General features: G+C 50.8%; 6 protein-coding genes across 6 annotated transcripts; 2 read left to right on the top strand and 4 right to left on the bottom strand.

Moving 5' to 3' along the window:
• Positions 1–1,413: 1,413 nt before the first annotated feature.
• GUITHDRAFT_165582 (hypothetical protein) lies at positions 1,414–3,099 on the top strand (the record flags this gene model as incomplete). The annotated part of the gene is made up of 11 exons (XM_005823877.1): positions 1,414–1,837; positions 1,952–2,000; positions 2,051–2,119; positions 2,161–2,271; positions 2,337–2,390; positions 2,437–2,537; positions 2,581–2,614; positions 2,673–2,714; positions 2,761–2,883; positions 2,930–2,981; positions 3,032–3,099. Exons 1-11 carry the CDS (start codon positions 1,647–1,649, stop codon positions 3,097–3,099), a joined length of 894 nt encoding a protein of 297 aa, XP_005823934.1. The 5' UTR covers positions 1,414–1,646.
• A 201-nt stretch (positions 3,100–3,300) lies between these two features.
• Positions 3,301–4,900, bottom strand: GUITHDRAFT_116822 (hypothetical protein; the record flags this gene model as incomplete). The annotated part of the gene is made up of 12 exons (XM_005823878.1): positions 3,301–3,361; positions 3,422–3,513; positions 3,564–3,617; positions 3,668–3,739; positions 3,914–4,054; positions 4,106–4,158; positions 4,213–4,312; positions 4,362–4,443; positions 4,507–4,556; positions 4,607–4,674; positions 4,728–4,819; positions 4,878–4,900. 12 exons carry the CDS (start codon positions 4,898–4,900, stop codon positions 3,301–3,303), a joined length of 888 nt encoding a protein of 295 aa, XP_005823935.1.
• A 2,036-nt stretch (positions 4,901–6,936) lies between these two features.
• On the bottom strand, positions 6,937–7,492 carry GUITHDRAFT_116823 (hypothetical protein; the record flags this gene model as incomplete). Its single annotated transcript, XM_005823879.1, has 5 exons — positions 6,937–6,958; positions 7,010–7,139; positions 7,188–7,264; positions 7,321–7,374; positions 7,428–7,492. The coding sequence occupies 5 exons, from the start codon at positions 7,490–7,492 to the stop codon at positions 6,937–6,939; spliced, it is 348 nt and encodes a 115-aa protein (XP_005823936.1).
• Positions 7,493–9,235: 1,743 nt separating this feature from the next.
• On the top strand, positions 9,236–9,632 carry GUITHDRAFT_116824 (hypothetical protein; the record flags this gene model as incomplete). Its single annotated transcript, XM_005823880.1, has 2 exons — positions 9,236–9,258; positions 9,353–9,632. 2 exons carry the CDS (start codon positions 9,236–9,238, stop codon positions 9,630–9,632), a joined length of 303 nt encoding a protein of 100 aa, XP_005823937.1.
• A 608-nt stretch (positions 9,633–10,240) lies between these two features.
• Positions 10,241–10,724, bottom strand: GUITHDRAFT_155075 (hypothetical protein; the record flags this gene model as incomplete). Its single annotated transcript, XM_005823881.1, has 4 exons — positions 10,241–10,352; positions 10,403–10,469; positions 10,522–10,594; positions 10,645–10,724. The coding sequence occupies 4 exons, from the start codon at positions 10,719–10,721 to the stop codon at positions 10,321–10,323; spliced, it is 249 nt and encodes an 82-aa protein (XP_005823938.1). The 3' UTR covers positions 10,241–10,320.
• Positions 10,725–12,277: 1,553 nt separating this feature from the next.
• On the bottom strand, positions 12,278–14,688 carry GUITHDRAFT_116826 (hypothetical protein; the record flags this gene model as incomplete). Its single annotated transcript, XM_005823882.1, has 15 exons — positions 12,278–12,345; positions 12,396–12,446; positions 12,498–12,669; positions 12,722–12,784; positions 12,830–12,904; positions 13,053–13,128; positions 13,174–13,199; positions 13,253–13,300; positions 13,353–13,442; positions 13,640–13,729; positions 13,791–13,844; positions 13,898–13,934; positions 13,984–14,048; positions 14,101–14,142; positions 14,212–14,688. The coding sequence occupies 15 exons, from the start codon at positions 14,686–14,688 to the stop codon at positions 12,278–12,280; spliced, it is 1,434 nt and encodes a 477-aa protein (XP_005823939.1).
• Positions 14,689–16,093: the final 1,405 nt, after the last annotated feature.

Below are 16,093 nucleotides of genomic sequence, written 5' to 3' on the forward strand. Positions count from 1 at the left end.
CGAGCGGAACGGGATGATAGGCTGCTTGAGAGCATATTCCTTGAGGCAGATCTCGATGTTCTGCAGGAACTGCATACCCTCCGACTCATCGCCCATCGTCATAGTGTTCATCTGGAAGCCCTTGAACGCTGCGTCTGCAATCAGATCGATGAAGAATCGCAGCATGAGAACGTCGGCGGCGAAAGAAGCCCCGCTCCTGCTATGTTCATCCAGCACGGTAAACAGCTTCTCCACGTGTGAGTTCACCTTGTCCATCGTCTTGCTGATGTTTAGGGAGGAGAACGCTCCAGCGCACCCTTTCCTCGTCCACTTCCACCCATCCCTGGGGCCCTCCCCGTCACTGCTCTTGGTCAGGATGGTCGGCTCCCCATCAGTCAACCTCTGAAGGAACTTGTAGGACTGCGCCTTCTCCAAGTCGTGCTCCAGGATCTCCCTAGCCGCCTTGTACTCGGTCACGACCACCACCTTGCGGGCCAGGGGCAGCCAGATGTCGAAGACGCTCCCGTACCGCAGCGCCACCTCATGGACCCAGATGGGAGCACAGCTGCTGACAAGGCGGATCAAAGCGCTGAAATACTCCTTGTGCACTCCGGGCCGGGGGAGGAGGGAGACGGTTATCTGGTAGGCAGTGCGCACGGACAGGCAGACGGCTAAGGTACCAACGACCGTGTTGGTGAGCTGGGAGTGAAACATGCTGTAAGGAGTGGCGGCAGGAGTGCGAAGGCTGCCGACTGGTGGATGTTCCTGTCACAAGGATGTCAACTTAAGCCATGAAAAGATCTCAGAGAAATCCTCAGTATCGGCGCTATCTCAGAGACAGGCACTGTGACTCGCTCATGCTCAAGGGCAGGATGAGTGATTGCACAGCTATGTTGATGTGAGGTGCCCAGCAGAGCAATGAATCTAATGCATGAGGTGCAAAAGAGAAATACAAACAAGTGGAGCAGGGGAGGAGAAGAGAAAGGCAGCAGCTTTCATGTTACGCGAGAAGAAAGGAGGGAAGAGGAGGCGCTTTTACAGGAACAAGAAGGGGAAATAAACAAGGGCAAGTGTGAGGCAGGAAGAGCAGCGTTATAGCAAGGAACCAAGAGCCTACAAGTAAGATAGGGAGCAACGCAAGACAAGCAAGGGGTGGTGACTGTACGACAATGAAGAGGATGAGAGCAATGAGAGGAGAATGCCGAGTTGCTGGAGAGGAGAGCCAGGTGTCGGTGGGGAGGGGGCGGCGGCGGTTGGGGGGAGGGGAGGATGGGAGGTGGAGGGGGGGGTTTGGTGGGGAGGGGGAAGGGGGAGGGGAAGGATATGGATATGCCGTGACTGGTGGAAATAACGCAACAGTTGATGACTGGCCTATTTTAAAAAGTATTAAATTGCTCTGTAACGGTTTGATCGATTGTAACGGTCGGTATTTCCGGGCAACATGGCGTCGTCGGGCTGTAGTAGCTTCCAGGGCACCGTCCAGCCGAGCTAGCGAGCTCTGACTTCAGCTAAACTCCAGCTGGTATCGACCTCTCTGTTATCATCCCCGTCTTGACTGCTCAAGCCCCACCGCCTCCTCTCTTTCCAGCACCACCACCACCACCACCAAGCAGCTTACCCATCTCGACTACTTTCGTGCTGAGGGAGTAAGTTCTCCGAAGGAGAGGATGATGGCTGGGAAAACGAGGACAGCTGCTGCTTCAGATAGGAAATTGCGACATATTTCAGCAGCCATGCTTGTGGTGGCGGGTGTAGTCTGCGTCCTGCTCCTCGTTCCCAATGCTGGGCGAGCTCCAACGTCTCTTCTCTCACGCAGAGAGATGTCGAGGCTCCTTCGTGGGTTTGAGAACGAGCTCAAGTAGCCACCCCCCTCATCCTTTTGCTTTTCCGTCCCTCGAAAACCCCCTTCCTCTCCGACCTTTCCCACCCACCCCCTTCAGTCCTGGCATGGCCTGATCTTCACTCTTTCTAGGTCGGAGAGAAGAACAGAAGCTGAGGGGGAGGTTGCGAACGATAGGAAGGTGACCTTGCTCGCTTCCATACCACAGCAGAGTTGTGAAGGTGGGTGCAGCTGGAGATGGAGGAGAACATGTCGGTTCGTGGCAAATTGCTGAAGTTCAAACGAGCTTTTCATGGCCAGGTAGGTCAAGCTCTTAGCGCAAGCTGTTGATGACGACGCAGATTGAGCGCCAGGACAAACAACTGGAAACCAAGATGCTGCAGACCGCACACTCTGAGAAGAACATAATCGGTGCCCTCCAGAGCAAGCTGCAGAAGTTCGAAGAACACGTGGTAAGTGAGCTCCTCATCATTTGAAGCTTGATGATGTTCAGCTCGCTGACTGTTTGCCTGACCAGAGTGAGCAAATCTTGCACTTGGAGACGAAGGAGGAGAAGCTTGCGGATGCTGAGGTTGAATCACATAGTGTGATGGGCTGCCCGTGATGGCTGGAGGCAGGAGAGGATCGCTGCTACGGACAAGAGAGACGGCGACCTTCCCAGCAAGAGAGCGAGGCCCGAGAGAATAGTGAAGGAGGATACTCATGGCAGCCAACGACGGTGATGCTGTCTCTTGTGCATTACTTTCTTGATTTTAGTCCAGACGTCCTTCTCTGCCGCCTCTCGCACATGATGTGGTTAGAAGTCTTTCAGATCCTTGTTGTGCCGCTTTTATGGCTTATGATGTTTCCGCAGCATCCAGCGCGTTCACACTTGAAACTTGAGAAAGAGCTGAAGGTATATTATGCACGTGGATGTCACATTATCTGATCATGGTGAACAGGAAAAGAATCAGCTGATAAAGAGCCTGGAGAAGAAGCTGAAACTAGCTCAAGTACAGCCGGCGGGGAAGAAAACGAATGCAGCAAAGGAAGAGAAAAGTGTAGCGCATCCCTTAACAGATCAGGTTTGGTGGTGAGTAGAGAGGGTGTTGTGTTTTGACTACCACTCAGAAGCATCTGAAGCACCGCAAGCAGCAAGTGAACACAGCTGAAATGATCGCTGGTAAGGGTTCTGCATGCCTTATTGACCAATCCTGACGAAGATCCTTGTAGCTTTGCGAAACATTGCAGAGAAGGCTGGGTATGATTTGATCCCAAATGGAGTCAAGATTGACAAATAATTGCAATGAGGAAGACCCAGCCCTCAATCTTATTGTTTCACCTGTCCATGTACAGAGCACGCAAAGAAAAAAAGAAAACCAGTCTTCTGAAACAACAGCAATGGCTGCTATCTGTATCCTCTCATTCATTTCTACATTCGCGGCCGAAATCGGCACCATCATCAAGAAGCAGAATCATGGTCACATATGTACAACATTCTTTTATGATCCGTTCTTCTCAGCACTGACTTCTCTTCGTTGTGCCTCAACCACTTTCCCCAGCCTGTTTCAAAACAAATTCTCAACGTCAAACCCTGTCTCCGTTCCTTGCTTAACAAAGCACCTGTTAGCAAGCATGCACGCTCTGATCGCACTAAAATTTTGCTTTGGGAGGAAGTTGTGTGTCAAGGAGATTGAATCATCCACACACTCAACCTGTGCGTTGTGATTTCCCCGAACCTCAACAATCAGAAGTATGTGAACACCTGATGAGCCCAGCCTGCGGGAACAAAAATGACGTCACCAGGATGGAGGACTACCTGAAAGGAGATGGTCATGACAACAAATACGTCAAGGTTTGATCCTGCACCTCGTAGGGCACCGCCTGGTCAAACGTTGGGAACGTTTCTCTATTGGGCTCTCTTACATCAACCGTCTTTCCCTATACCAGACATTAGACCATGAAAAGAAAAGAAAGCGCATTGTCTTCTGTACATCAGCATCATACAAGTGTCTGAGGGCGGAAGGGCTATAAAGAATAAACCTCTTCCTACCAACAATCTTTCCATTCCAAGTCAGAACCCTCTCTCTTAATCACTCAGCTCGAAAATCCTACCTGTGCCAGCCACGCATGCGTCAGGCAAGGATCGACATGCAGCGGGGTCTTCGATCCGCCAGGGCCCACAAAGATCCATCGGAAGCAAGGGTCCTCCTTTGCTGGTAGCCGACCGAACCAGTCTTTCGCCCACCCAGGGATCTGTTCGAGCATGCCCAACTATCAGCGAAGAAAGAGGACAGGACTGCTCACCAACCTGAAAGTCTTGAACGAGTTCCGCGCAGTCTTTCTCATACGTCCATCCTCTACACAATTCAGTCAGGCAGGGCCCAGTTGGCTCGAAGCTTGCCTGAGGTAACCAAGCTCTTGCGCGTTCCCTTCAGCCCCATGCGAGCTCCTGAAAGACGAGATGTAGTCTTTCAGCATCATGGCCGTTTTTTTCCCTTCTCTTCCTGTAACCTTCATGCCAGTTTTCACTACAACTGTCATTGTCCGTGCAGACATTTACCGTAACTGTAGTCTCCCCAACTCTCCCTGAAGCGAAGTAATCGAAATCCCATCGTCTCAGCGCAGGCCACCCGGACGCCAAACTGAGATGAAGTGGAAGAGTGAGCAACGTGCGTTTCTTGCTTGATATCAGCTTCATCCCCTACCCCCTGTAGACAACAGGCTCGTATTCCTCCAAAGGCTTGCTCTCCATGTCCTGTCCATAGGGCTCAGAGGCTCTGGAGCGTGCAGGAGGGAGAGGTACACCTCATCCTCGGTAGCGTCGCGTTCGGTCACAGGGATAGAGTGCGCTGATATCTCATCCTGTGTAACAACTGCACGCTGCGTTGTGAGCGGGGAGAGCAGGACAGATAGGATCGAATGCGACCGGACGTGATGCGCTTGTCATCCATGCTCGCCCCTGTTGACGAGTCTCCTCCATGGCCATGACAGATCGGGGGAAAGAAGGCAGTAGGATCACTGTCGGATAGCGGAAAAGACTGACTTGTTCCCAACTGCGCTCTCCGTCATTCCAAACCTGAATTGCCTCGATGCATACATCGAACGCTATCGTTGTGCCGTCGAGAAAGGCTAATTCCACAGGAGCGGAATCAGCAAAACGAGAGAAAAGACACCCCAAGTCTCACCTTGCACTATAAACGAGTCGAAGATGGACAGGCAAGTCACGTTGCCTTTCAACTTCTGGACGGGGGAGCATGAGCAAGCACACAGTCAGAGCAGACTGAGCAGAACAGCATGATGCAGTGTCAAGACGCATTGACGTGAGGAGAGAAGAGGAATGAACGGATTCAGATGCTCTCAGAGGCCCTTGCACATCAATCTTCTACAATCCTGCCAGTCCCTCTACCCACCATCCCCGGCGTCCCGTCCTCTACCTGCGTACTCGCCATGGTAGTCGACTGGCTCAGAAAAGACTAGTGAACTGCCCGCCACCGGCCGGCGAACCCTTATGGTCGTGAGACCTCTGAAGTTTAACAGGACAGAAGCCGGTGAAACTTGTGAGAGGGTAAAAAAATAATAAACCTCTTCATGAGTGTTTCCGGTAGGGGTCCTGGATTATGCACCTATCAAGTTTACTACTGTTGGTTATTCACCCTACCCCCCCTCCGCCACTCACCCACCCCCTTCGCCTACCCATCGAACCTAAACACCCTTGCGTCCGCCGGAACCAGAGACTACCAATTGGGGTCAACCCCTTGCCATTTCATTATAGACGTCGAATTATAACTATCTTTCCCCCTACCCCCTTCCCTCTCCAATCTACAAGGTTACTTTGCAGTTACATGACCCCCTACCTCCAGATCCACAGGATTCAAGTACCCTACCTGCCGACATAAACCACACCCTCCCGTCCCTCCTCTCCTCGCCCTCGTCTACTTCTGGGCTGCCCCCTTACAGAGTCTCATCACCGCCCCCGCCCTCCCTACCTTCCTGCCCTGCCCCCTCCTCCTCAAGGCCTGCTCTGCCCGACCCTCAAGTCTTCTATCATCATGCTCATCTAGTTCTTTACAGATCTCTCTTCCCTTCCCCCCCTCCCTCCTTCTCGAGCCGTTTAGCCTCCGAAGTGTATTTTGGTTTTGACCCCCATCAGCTTGCACTTGCTTAAGACCTTCATCAACCATTGTCTAGGCCAAGCACTTCCTTGGTGGGAATTTTACTGAACTCGAAGGACTGGCGATTTCTTCCTCATCGTCTCATCCCCGGACGCTCAGAAGTCTTCGTTGACAGGTTGTGAATCAGTTTTGTTGCAGGGTGACAGCTACTGCCTTCGCGCCCTTCTTACAAGCTATCGCTATCCCTCCTCCTGAGTGAATGCTCCTTGCCTGAATACTGCAACAACGATCGAGCCTCCTTCCCATGGCATCAGTCAAGACAGAGTCGACCCACTACTGCCTACCCAGCAACGGTGTAGCACCAGCTGCCAAGAGTGACTTCGAGCAGTTTTTCGGGACCCACGTACCCTCAACGTGTCGCAAGCTCCATGGCAAAGGTCGGAATCCCATCAAGATCAACTCGGGCGAAGTCTGGCAATCAGCAACTCAGGATGACCGGTTGTTGACCGTGCTGCACAAGCTCAATCACTTTCACGAGCCCCCCATAAGTGCAAGCGCAAACCTGCGGCGGACGTCTAGTGACGATGCAGAGGTTGGTATGGCAACACGCTCCTCATCCCTACGATCTTCAAAGAAGCATAACGAAGTGAGCTCAACCAAAGGTTACCACGCTGCTCTGAAACCCAAGAAAACTGCATCGCACAAGCCGAGGCGAGCTGCTACCGTGATCAATCACTGCGAACGCATGACACGGAGCATGAGAAGGAAGTGTGCATCGATAGACAACCCCTCAAGCTCGTCTACCTCTACAAGCAACGAATCTCAGGAGCTTCTCAAGATATTTGAACAGGCAAAGCATGCGGGGTTTGTTGTGCCCACTACCTGAAATATTAGATTCAAGAGGATGTGAGACTATTATTTGATCGAAGATCCTGGTAACATGTGCATGTTTAATTTTTCTTCCCTGTATCTTCTTGTAAACAATAAGATCACGGCATTGACCGTTTGCTCTTTCCAACTTTTTTATCCGACTGTACGCTCCACCCTGTCGGCGAAGAACGTCAGACCAAAAACAGAGAGCCAGAAAAGAAATCACCTGACGATCATGAAGAACATTCCGTCATATTTAAAAAGACACCGGAAGTCTATGAGCCCTGGAAGTGCCTCCAAATCTTCAGCAACGCTATCATCGTCTTCGAAGCAAGGCTTGATCGCATAACCATGTTCTGTTATATCGAAGTGTCATAGCCAGTGCTGAACAAAAGAACTATCACCCTTGGACATCGAATGCAACGACAGTGCACAGAACTCGATAGGAGTGATCCTGTCTTTCAATGCTACGTCCCTTGCACTGAAAGCAACGGCCAGTGCTCCTCGAGAGCGAAGAAGTTTTCTTTGAAAAACAACCTCAACTTGAGAGATTCGTTTGCTGACTGACCCACAATGATCAAGCCAGATCCCCTGCCAAGTCTTTGAGCGAACGCGGGGAAAATCCCTGCCTTGCCTGCAAGCACCCACTAGACTCCGGCCATTGCTTGAGAAGCTCTTCGATGTCGCAGCAGTAAGAAACAACACCCATTGCCCGCAGCGATGCTACGACGTGTGTATAGATGTTCGGGACCTGGGATAGAATGACTTGATCGAAAAGAAACAGTGCATGGTAGCTGCATCAAAAACATCTTACCAAGATTCGGTTCAGGGGTACGCCGTGGGAGTGCAATACCTTGGAAGTTGTTCCTTGGGATCCATCCAAGACAAGTACGAAAGAGTCGTTGCTGCTTGGCAACCTGTGACATACGAAGAGCAGTCAAACAACGCATCGTTCATAATCAAGTGGTACAGCAATGAACAAAAAACACAGACAATGTTTCACATCTCTAAGTCATCTGCAGCACGTTTGTAATCAAGAACAGACATGTCCAGAAATTCCAAAGGGAAGAGGCTGAACAAACCACTTCAGTGCGGAGGCAAACATCTGATTGGTTTTCATCTTCTTCGTGTCTTGCGCCTTCGATTTTGCATCAAACACATCGGCCTGACAAATATGAGATCACTTCACAAAATGTAGCAAGGAAAAGTTGTTGCAAACAGCTCCTACCTTCCATGCGCAATGATGATCTCCTTTTGTGAGTTTCTTGTGCATCTCATGCTCAAGTCTGAAAGCCTCAAGTCACCTGCCAAGGCACTTCGGAAGCAACAAAACCTTTCAAGTAGTTCTATCACATTCGCGCCTTCTGCTGGTTCTCCTCCAGGGGGGCAGCATCGATCGTTGGCGCCCTTCAATGTTAGCAATGGTTTTATCCGTTCGAGGGTATATCTCCTTTGAACTTTGACATCAGGCTGGAAAGACAAATGAATATGATTCTTTCGTAGCAATCGATGTTGATTTGATTCATGAAATGGGCCCAGATTGGATGGGGTTGCAAACGATAAAGACCATGCTCCTTGTCCAGCCCGTGTTCTGAAACATGCAGTTGAATGCGGCGTGCAATGTGCAAAGGAAATTGTTGATCCACACGAGAAGTAAAGAATAAACAACAAAGCTTGGATTAAAAACAGCATTGACATACGATCTGCAGAGTCTATTCACTTGACTGTGTTTGAGAACATCTCAAGTTCAATTTGATGACCTTTCTTGTGATAACATCTTCGTTTCATCGGAATATCAAAGTCTAGAAGCCATGGAAGTTTGCTATTGTAGCTTGCTCAGTTCGTAACGGCCTTGTATATCAATGTACGCGCGGCCGATTCTTCTTGTGCACCAACTTCTCTGCTCACCTTCCATCACGGTCGCCTCCTCCCCACCGGCCGCATTATGGGCATCCTCCGATTGCAAATCTAGCCTGATGCTTCGGTGCTGCCTCGTGAAAGCTCTTTTGTTGTTTCCAAAACAAATTCCTAAAACCCAGGCGTAGAAGGAATAAAGGAGGGGATGCGGCCTCCTCCGAGCTGGGGGTGGGGTTCGGAAAGTGGGGTGGGTACAGAAGGAAAGTATGATCTTCCAGGGTAGGGTGGTTTGGGATGAATTGAAAGGCGGTAGTTCGAATTTGTCCTGGATCTAACTGGTTTGTACAGTAGGGTGGGGTGGTAGGTTTTTGGTGTTCATTGGGGGTACGCTGCTCACAATGCGACTTGGCAATTCGAATGAGTTTGAGGATGAAATTATCTCCTGTAACTACCTCAACCTTGTATATATGTTAAGTATGGTCATATGTAAAAAGCTACATCCATATACCTCTGCCGCCAGAGACATAATGACCCTGGCCACCTCCTTCGTTGACCCCTACCCCATCTTTTGAAGGCTTCCATTTCCAAGTTGAGTATGCTACCCGGTCCAGACAGAAAGTGTCCCCTATCAGAGACCCTACCCCTGGTCATATCAACACCCCATGTGGAAATAACCCACCCCACTCAGAGTTTCCACCCTCCTGAAATTCAGCGACGTTGGTACCGAGCCGAGGTTCAACGAGCATGCATGCTTTGAAACTTGTTTGACGTACAAAAGAGGAAGTGCAGAAGCGAGAGAACGGAAACAAGGAGGAGAAAGAAGAGTTGACGAGGAGATCGAGAACGAGAACGAGAACGAGAACGAGAACGAGAACGAGAACAAGAACGAGAACGAGAACGAGAACGAGAACGAGAACGAGAACGAGAACGAGAACGAGAACGAGAACGAGAACGAGAACGAGAACGAGAACGAGAACGAGAACGAGGGATGAGATGAAAGGAAAAGGAGTGTCCCAAAGCTTAGGACAAAAACATTGATCAGGTCTGAGATGAGAAACTTTATGTTTGATTGAAACTTGGGAGAGTGATAACGGAATACGCAATAGTAGATGAAATGTTCCAAATGAAAATCAGATGTAGAATAATGTAACCTGCTGACCTTCCTGGGAAACGGCTTGGCAGCATGTGTAGCCCTTTCGGGTGCGCCCGTTTTACACACCACCCCTTTCCGAAAGCAGAATCAATGCTCGCAGTATTTAAGAATATTACTAGCAACATGCCTGTCCATTTGTCTGTCTCGGTGTTTATTGCATGTATTAGACTTTTTTCAAGGTTGGGCTGTTCATACTGATCTCTTGCGCATCAGGTTGGCTTTGGTGACATTGTCTTGATTCGGAAAGTAGATTGACAATTCTCAAATTTATCGTAAGGATGGCAGAGCTCATGCTTACTGTAGCACTTGTAAGTTTGGCCGCTGTTACCGCTATGTATGTCGGAGCAGCAACCGTTCAGCCAAATACTGCCTGAATTATGCAGGAATCAAATTGTAAATAAAGAAAAGATACTTCATCCATGAGTGTTATTCTTTCGTCAGAATTTACCGTGGATTTACCACTGTATTCACTCTAGGGGTGTCAATGAGAATACCAGTAGGTTGGCACCGACTAAAAACAACCCTCTCTAAGCGTACATGTCCTTGGTGTAGGTGGCAGCTGTGGATAGTGTTAGGTGTTGGGACAAGAATCGGGACGGAAACACTCACTAGCAGCAACATAGGCATCGCGTGCAGCCTGGTAGGGACCAGTGGCCAGCTTGAGGGCCTCAGCCGCCTACAGCAGCATTAAGAACAAACTTACAGCAAGATGAAAGTGCTTCTTGTACCGTGATGTATGCGTCTCTAGCCTCAGTATACTTGTCAGCATAGTCCTGAAGATTGAATGCCTCCCCAGAGTCACTGATCAAATAACCTATGTCACGTATTCTGGTTGGAATCGCAGCAATTACCCCAGGGCAAGCATCGTTGTTTGATGCCCGTTGAAACCTTCCACGAGCTCTTGGCATTGTCGGATGGTGCTAAACATTCTGAAGGAAAAAACAGGACTTGATCAAAACAGCAGATTGAGAGCAACTCTCAGCAATGCTCATTGTCTGAGAGTAGGCAGCAACATGCAGCAAGCCAATGCTCTGCAATATCAGTTCTAGACATCACCAAATCATCTCTTGAGTGGTATGGCTATGAGAATCTCTGACGAAGAAATCGATTTACATATCTATGATGTAAAGTGAAACATATATTGGTTGAGCAATGAAAATGCCCCCTCTAGCAGCACTCTACGATCTGTTCAGCGTTCATTGATTCTACACTCGAATTGAGAAAATCGTGCAAAAATCTTTCCAATATGGAACACTCTTACGCTCAATGCAGCAACACCGCCCTTTTTCAGCTTGAAATGCTTTTCCTATCGGTCCAAGAATGTACTTCTCGATACAAACCACCACAATGTTAACAGAACACACGACATATGTGCCGTGTCATGACGTTGGTACTTATCACAAACACATGGGTCGTATGTCTGTCAGCTCTAGACTCAAAGTCTCTCTAAGCACATGCGGCAATGTGACTCCGTCGCCTGCCCATTTCTTCAGGCCCTACAGAAATAGCACAACCGTTGGATCAAAGTAACCGTCATCAGCAATCAAAGTGACTGCTTCTATCCGGCGTTGATCAGGCGTGTCCGGGCCGGGGACTCGGCAGGCCGGGCAGGCCGGCCGCCCCGCGGGGCCCTGGCCCCGGCGGCCCCGGCGCCGCCGATCGGATCAGACAGGCGGCCACGCCCCAGCCGGCCCCCGTTCGGAGTCAAGTTCACCACTGCGGCCTGAGGTGGTGGTCAGGGCCGCGGCCGCGGCCCAGGCTGCCGGCCCGGCCCGCCCGGCCCGCCAGCCTGTCACCGGCACGGCGGCCGCCGGGCGCCGGGCCGCCAGGCCGCGCCCCCGGCGGCGGGCCGAGCTCCGGGGAGTCCGAGGCTGGCAGCCTGGCCCAGGCTAGTCCGACCGTGCCGTAGGCTAAGCGGCCGGCGGCGGCGTGCCGGGCCGGACCGCCGCTCAGCGCCGGGCGCCGGTCGGCACTGACAGGCTCCGCGGCCGCGTAAAAGCACCGTGGCACGGTGGCACGGTACCAGGCTGCCACCGTCTAGCCTTCGGAGTGTGATAGTACCGTAGGCTCAACCTGTCACGTGGCAAGGCTAGCCTGAGCACTGCGGCAGTGACGGTGACAGGCTGTGACGAGTCGCCGGGACTCAGTGTGCTAGCCCGGTGAGTCGCCGCCGAAGCCTGAGTCGAAAAGCCTGGCAAAAGTTTCAAGTTTACTGCCGGCCCATGCGGCCGCCGCGCCGCCCCGGCGGCCAGGATGACTGGCGGAGGCCCCGGAACTGCACAGTTCGCACTCATGATGATACTGTACTGAGTCCGAGTCCGGGGACAGGCGGGACTCCCCGGACAGTCTGAGGCCGCCAGGCTGCCACTCTTCACTGTTTCAACTTGGCAAGTTGCCAGTGCGCGGCGCCGCAGTGCCCCGCCCCGGCGTGTCAGTGTCCGAGGCTCCGTTAAGCCACCGAGCCTCCATCGCCGAGTCCAGGCGTCAACTTCTAAACAGGCCGCAGCACCAAAGGGAGACAAGCGAGCAAGCGATCAAACAAATACAGCCGACTGCGACAAGAGTGAGAGGAGCAGATGAAGCGCATGCGCAAGACATTCACCTGATGAGATGATGGTAACCTCCAGCCACATCGCACTCGGTCCGCTGCCACCTGCGGCAGCAGAAACAGATGAGAGGCGGGTCTAAACTTCCAAAGAGGTACCAAGAGGATTGTCAACGTCAGCCTGATGGCCGCTCTGTAAGTTCATCCCATAGTAGCCAGAGATCAGGCTGCAAGATTCGGTAGTCATTAAGAGGTATCGGAACACCGACTGCTGACTTGCTGACCTGCAGGCTGTGAGCCACAGGGACGCGATGCCGAAGGAAACGTCAACCTGTACACAAGTCAGCGCGCTGCTACGATCAGTAAAACTTGGAGGATTCTACTTTGATCAAAGTATTCCTTGCCGTATCCAACTTCAGCTTTAGAAGCGCCTCCGTAGATTCGATCTAGGGCACATCAGAGGGAGCAAAGTGGGCGAACGGCAATGTAACCTCCTGGTCGAGAAGGTTGAGCTGGGAAGCCATGGCAGACAGGTCCTGAGAGTATGAGTCCAGCAGCAGCTCTACCTGTAAATTTGCGAGTAAGAAGAAGCAAAAGGGACAACTGAAGAGTTGAACGACAATGAAAGCGTTGGGGTGTCGGAGAGAAAATCGCAAACACATAGTGAATGTGAGAAATTCCAAGGGGCAGATGGGGGTTGAAGAAGAATAAGACCTCATCTGTATTCCAACTTTCTTGTCGCAGCGCCTCAAGAAAGGATTGAGGGTTGTGATTGATTTGGGTCAAGTACCTGGCAAAACTCGTGAGACTTTAGAAAGAGATCTAAGATACCAACATGAGCGACATCAAGGTGTCCGAGTCCTTCAACAGCCAGACCAAGTCATTCCGTGCCTTCACAAGAAGCCAGACAATACCTGAACCTCTTCAAGAGCATTCACGCAACCGACCACGGATTCATAGGTCTTTGACAGCATACAGTGAGATGTCTGGACGTCCTCACAAGGATTCAATCACCTCTGAAAGTTTTTTCTTCAGAGCCAAAATCTTGTTAAGAAGCCTGCTGCTCATTTTCCTTCGCACCAGTCTCAGAATGGTCTTGCCTTCCTGCGGGAATCGACAGTTAAAAAGAGTCTTGTTTCCATAATTGTTAGTTGCCAATAATACGAGGGTGTGGAAAAAGAAGAAAGAAAGAAAGAAAGAAAGAAAGAAAGAAAGAAAGAAAGAAAGAAAGGAAGGAGAGAAAAGCTTGGAGTAGCGTATGACATGCAGAAAAAAGAAAAAATGGAGGCAGTCAGACGCACCTGCAGGCAGTGATTCACATCCCTCTTCTTCAAAGCTGCGAGGGTGATCAAAATTGCCTCCAAGCATGAGAACTCAAAAGGGATGGAGTTCTGCCATCATCAAGAGCATGATTCACTGCACCATACCGCCTCCGGCATGTCACTATTTCACCAGTTTTGTATCGTTCTGAGCGGAAGCAAGACGCCGCTTGAGAGGTTCCAGCACCTTGGCGGAATTCAGCAACAATCCTTCACGCATGACACACATTGCTAGCATACCTCGTCGGCCCCTTCTGGTATGATAACAAAAGATTTGCTGACCGAGCAAGCAAGTAAGGAGAAAAGAGACGCGGGCAAAGTGATACCTGCAGGAGATGACAGCCTTGATGGGGTCAAAACTGACAAGAATGACCCCCTGACGGATCAAAACCTGCGGCTAATGTCAGCGTCCGATGACCCAACCAACGACAGCGAGCACTCACAACGGGTTCAGATTTTGACATGACGAAGCGGATATCCCTCAGCTAGACACAAATATCCTTATCAGTTTGGAGAAGGAAGGCAGGAGGATTTCGCTGTGGAAGGTGGCGCACCTGTGCTACGGAAGTCTGCGCGTTCCACGCATCTATGATGAGCTGCTTGACGTCTTGCTCAAAGAAGTTGCTGTCGACGACCAGGGATGAAGAGAGAAGACAGAACTCCAGTATCTGACTCCGGTTCATGTCAAACCGAAGGCGAGATTGCATGTCATGCAGAACTTCAAGCACTGTTAGGCTATCTTCAAGCTTTCCACTCTGATTGTTGACTTCCGACAATGAATGTGTCATCAACCCACTCCTGCTACCTTCGGATTTCTTCCAGTCACCTCCTTGCCTTTGCTCTATTCCTTCTTCCCCAGCGTGATTTTCGTCATAGTCACGGACCAAAGGCAGCGCTTGCTCTTCGACTGGCCGTGAAGTTCTCCCCTGAGGAGAAGCAAAGTCTGGCAGCTGGACGCTGGGGAGAAAGGCGGTAGCAGGCGGACTTCGAACTTCAATGCTCTCACCACGTTGGGTTTCGCGAGTGCTCATATTCACGTATTGTGCTCGCAATATCGGGGAAATGGCAGATATCCAGGAGGGTAAAGGCAATTAGGAAGAGAACAGGGAGCGAAGAGGGAAAGAGAAGGGGGATGGGATGGAGGAATCAAAGAGCGAGAAGGGAGGGGAGAGGCAGGACAGGGGAGAGAGGAGGACACGGGGAAGGGGCGAGATGGTCAGTTCCCTTGGACCTGCTGCATTGTTGTTGAAGATGAAGCGGCTTGCGCTGGTGTTGAGGTCCCGGCCCGGGGCCGGAGGACAACAGGGTCACTCAGACTTTGGTGCCTCGCATGAGGCGGGCCCGCTGTGTGCATTCCGATTTCACGCGTGGCCCAGAGGTCCAGATTCCCAGTGCTCGTCGTACTAATTTTACTCAATAAATTTGAAATCAACTGGACCAGTGGCATAAAAGTGACTTTTATTCCCAAAGGTCGAGATGGTGAACCGTTGTGGTCGAGTTTGTCAGCAGGGCAATTGCACCCCCACAGGGGCCCACCGATAGAATCAGGAGGTGGGGTCCTGACCGGACTTTAAATGTGCCTAGCCCAAGCTCCGTTCTATGCCGCAATACATACAATGGTAATCAAGAAATATCTAACCCTTCCTATACCACCCAATGTAAACGACGGGCTCGGGCGGGAAAAGACCGTGACACGATCGTGACAATTTTACCTTTAAAAACATGTATGATTGAAATAGATTTCAAACAGGTTCTGGGAATCTGGACCTCTGGGCCACGCGTGAAAACCTGAGAGTACAGTTGTTCAACTTTGACTCAGATGAGTTAACGTTGATGAGGTTGATGATCTCTTTGAGTGCTATGAGTCAACACATTTGAGGAACTTTACGGCTAGGAGGATCGGGGTCGTCACTTTTCAATTATGGAGAGAATCGAATCATCTTCTATGTAGAGGTGGGTCAGCCCTGACATCGAAAGCAGGGCTATGGGGAGATTTTTAGTTGGCCGCACCGTTACACTTGGAGAATTTACGAAAAGAGGTTATTTCTTAAATACCGGTTTGTCTCTCTTTTGAAAACAAAAGATTTCCTCAATCCTCCCAATGAAATAGATGGTTTTTTCGTACATCCGTAAAACTTGTCCCATGGTCCAACTTCCACTTTGCATAGCCCCCTACTCATACATAGCAGATTCTTCAATTCCGTCTATAATTAAATTTCGATAGCTCTGCACTTCAGACTGATCACAGATCCCTCACAGGGTACCCTGCTCCACCACCCTTCCCTACCCCCCCTCCTTGAGGGAGTGGGGTGCGCAGGTGCGACGAACCAAACAGGACAAAATGGCAGCCAGAGACAACAGAAACATGACGAACGAGCATCAGGCCGACGATGCTGGCCATCACACCCAACGAAACCCTCGCAAGAAGACTCTCTC

Source organism: Guillardia theta, assembly GCF_000315625.1.
Source record: "Guillardia theta CCMP2712 unplaced genomic scaffold GUITHscaffold_101, whole genome shotgun sequence".
NCBI lineage: Eukaryota > Cryptophyceae > Pyrenomonadales > Geminigeraceae > Guillardia > Guillardia theta.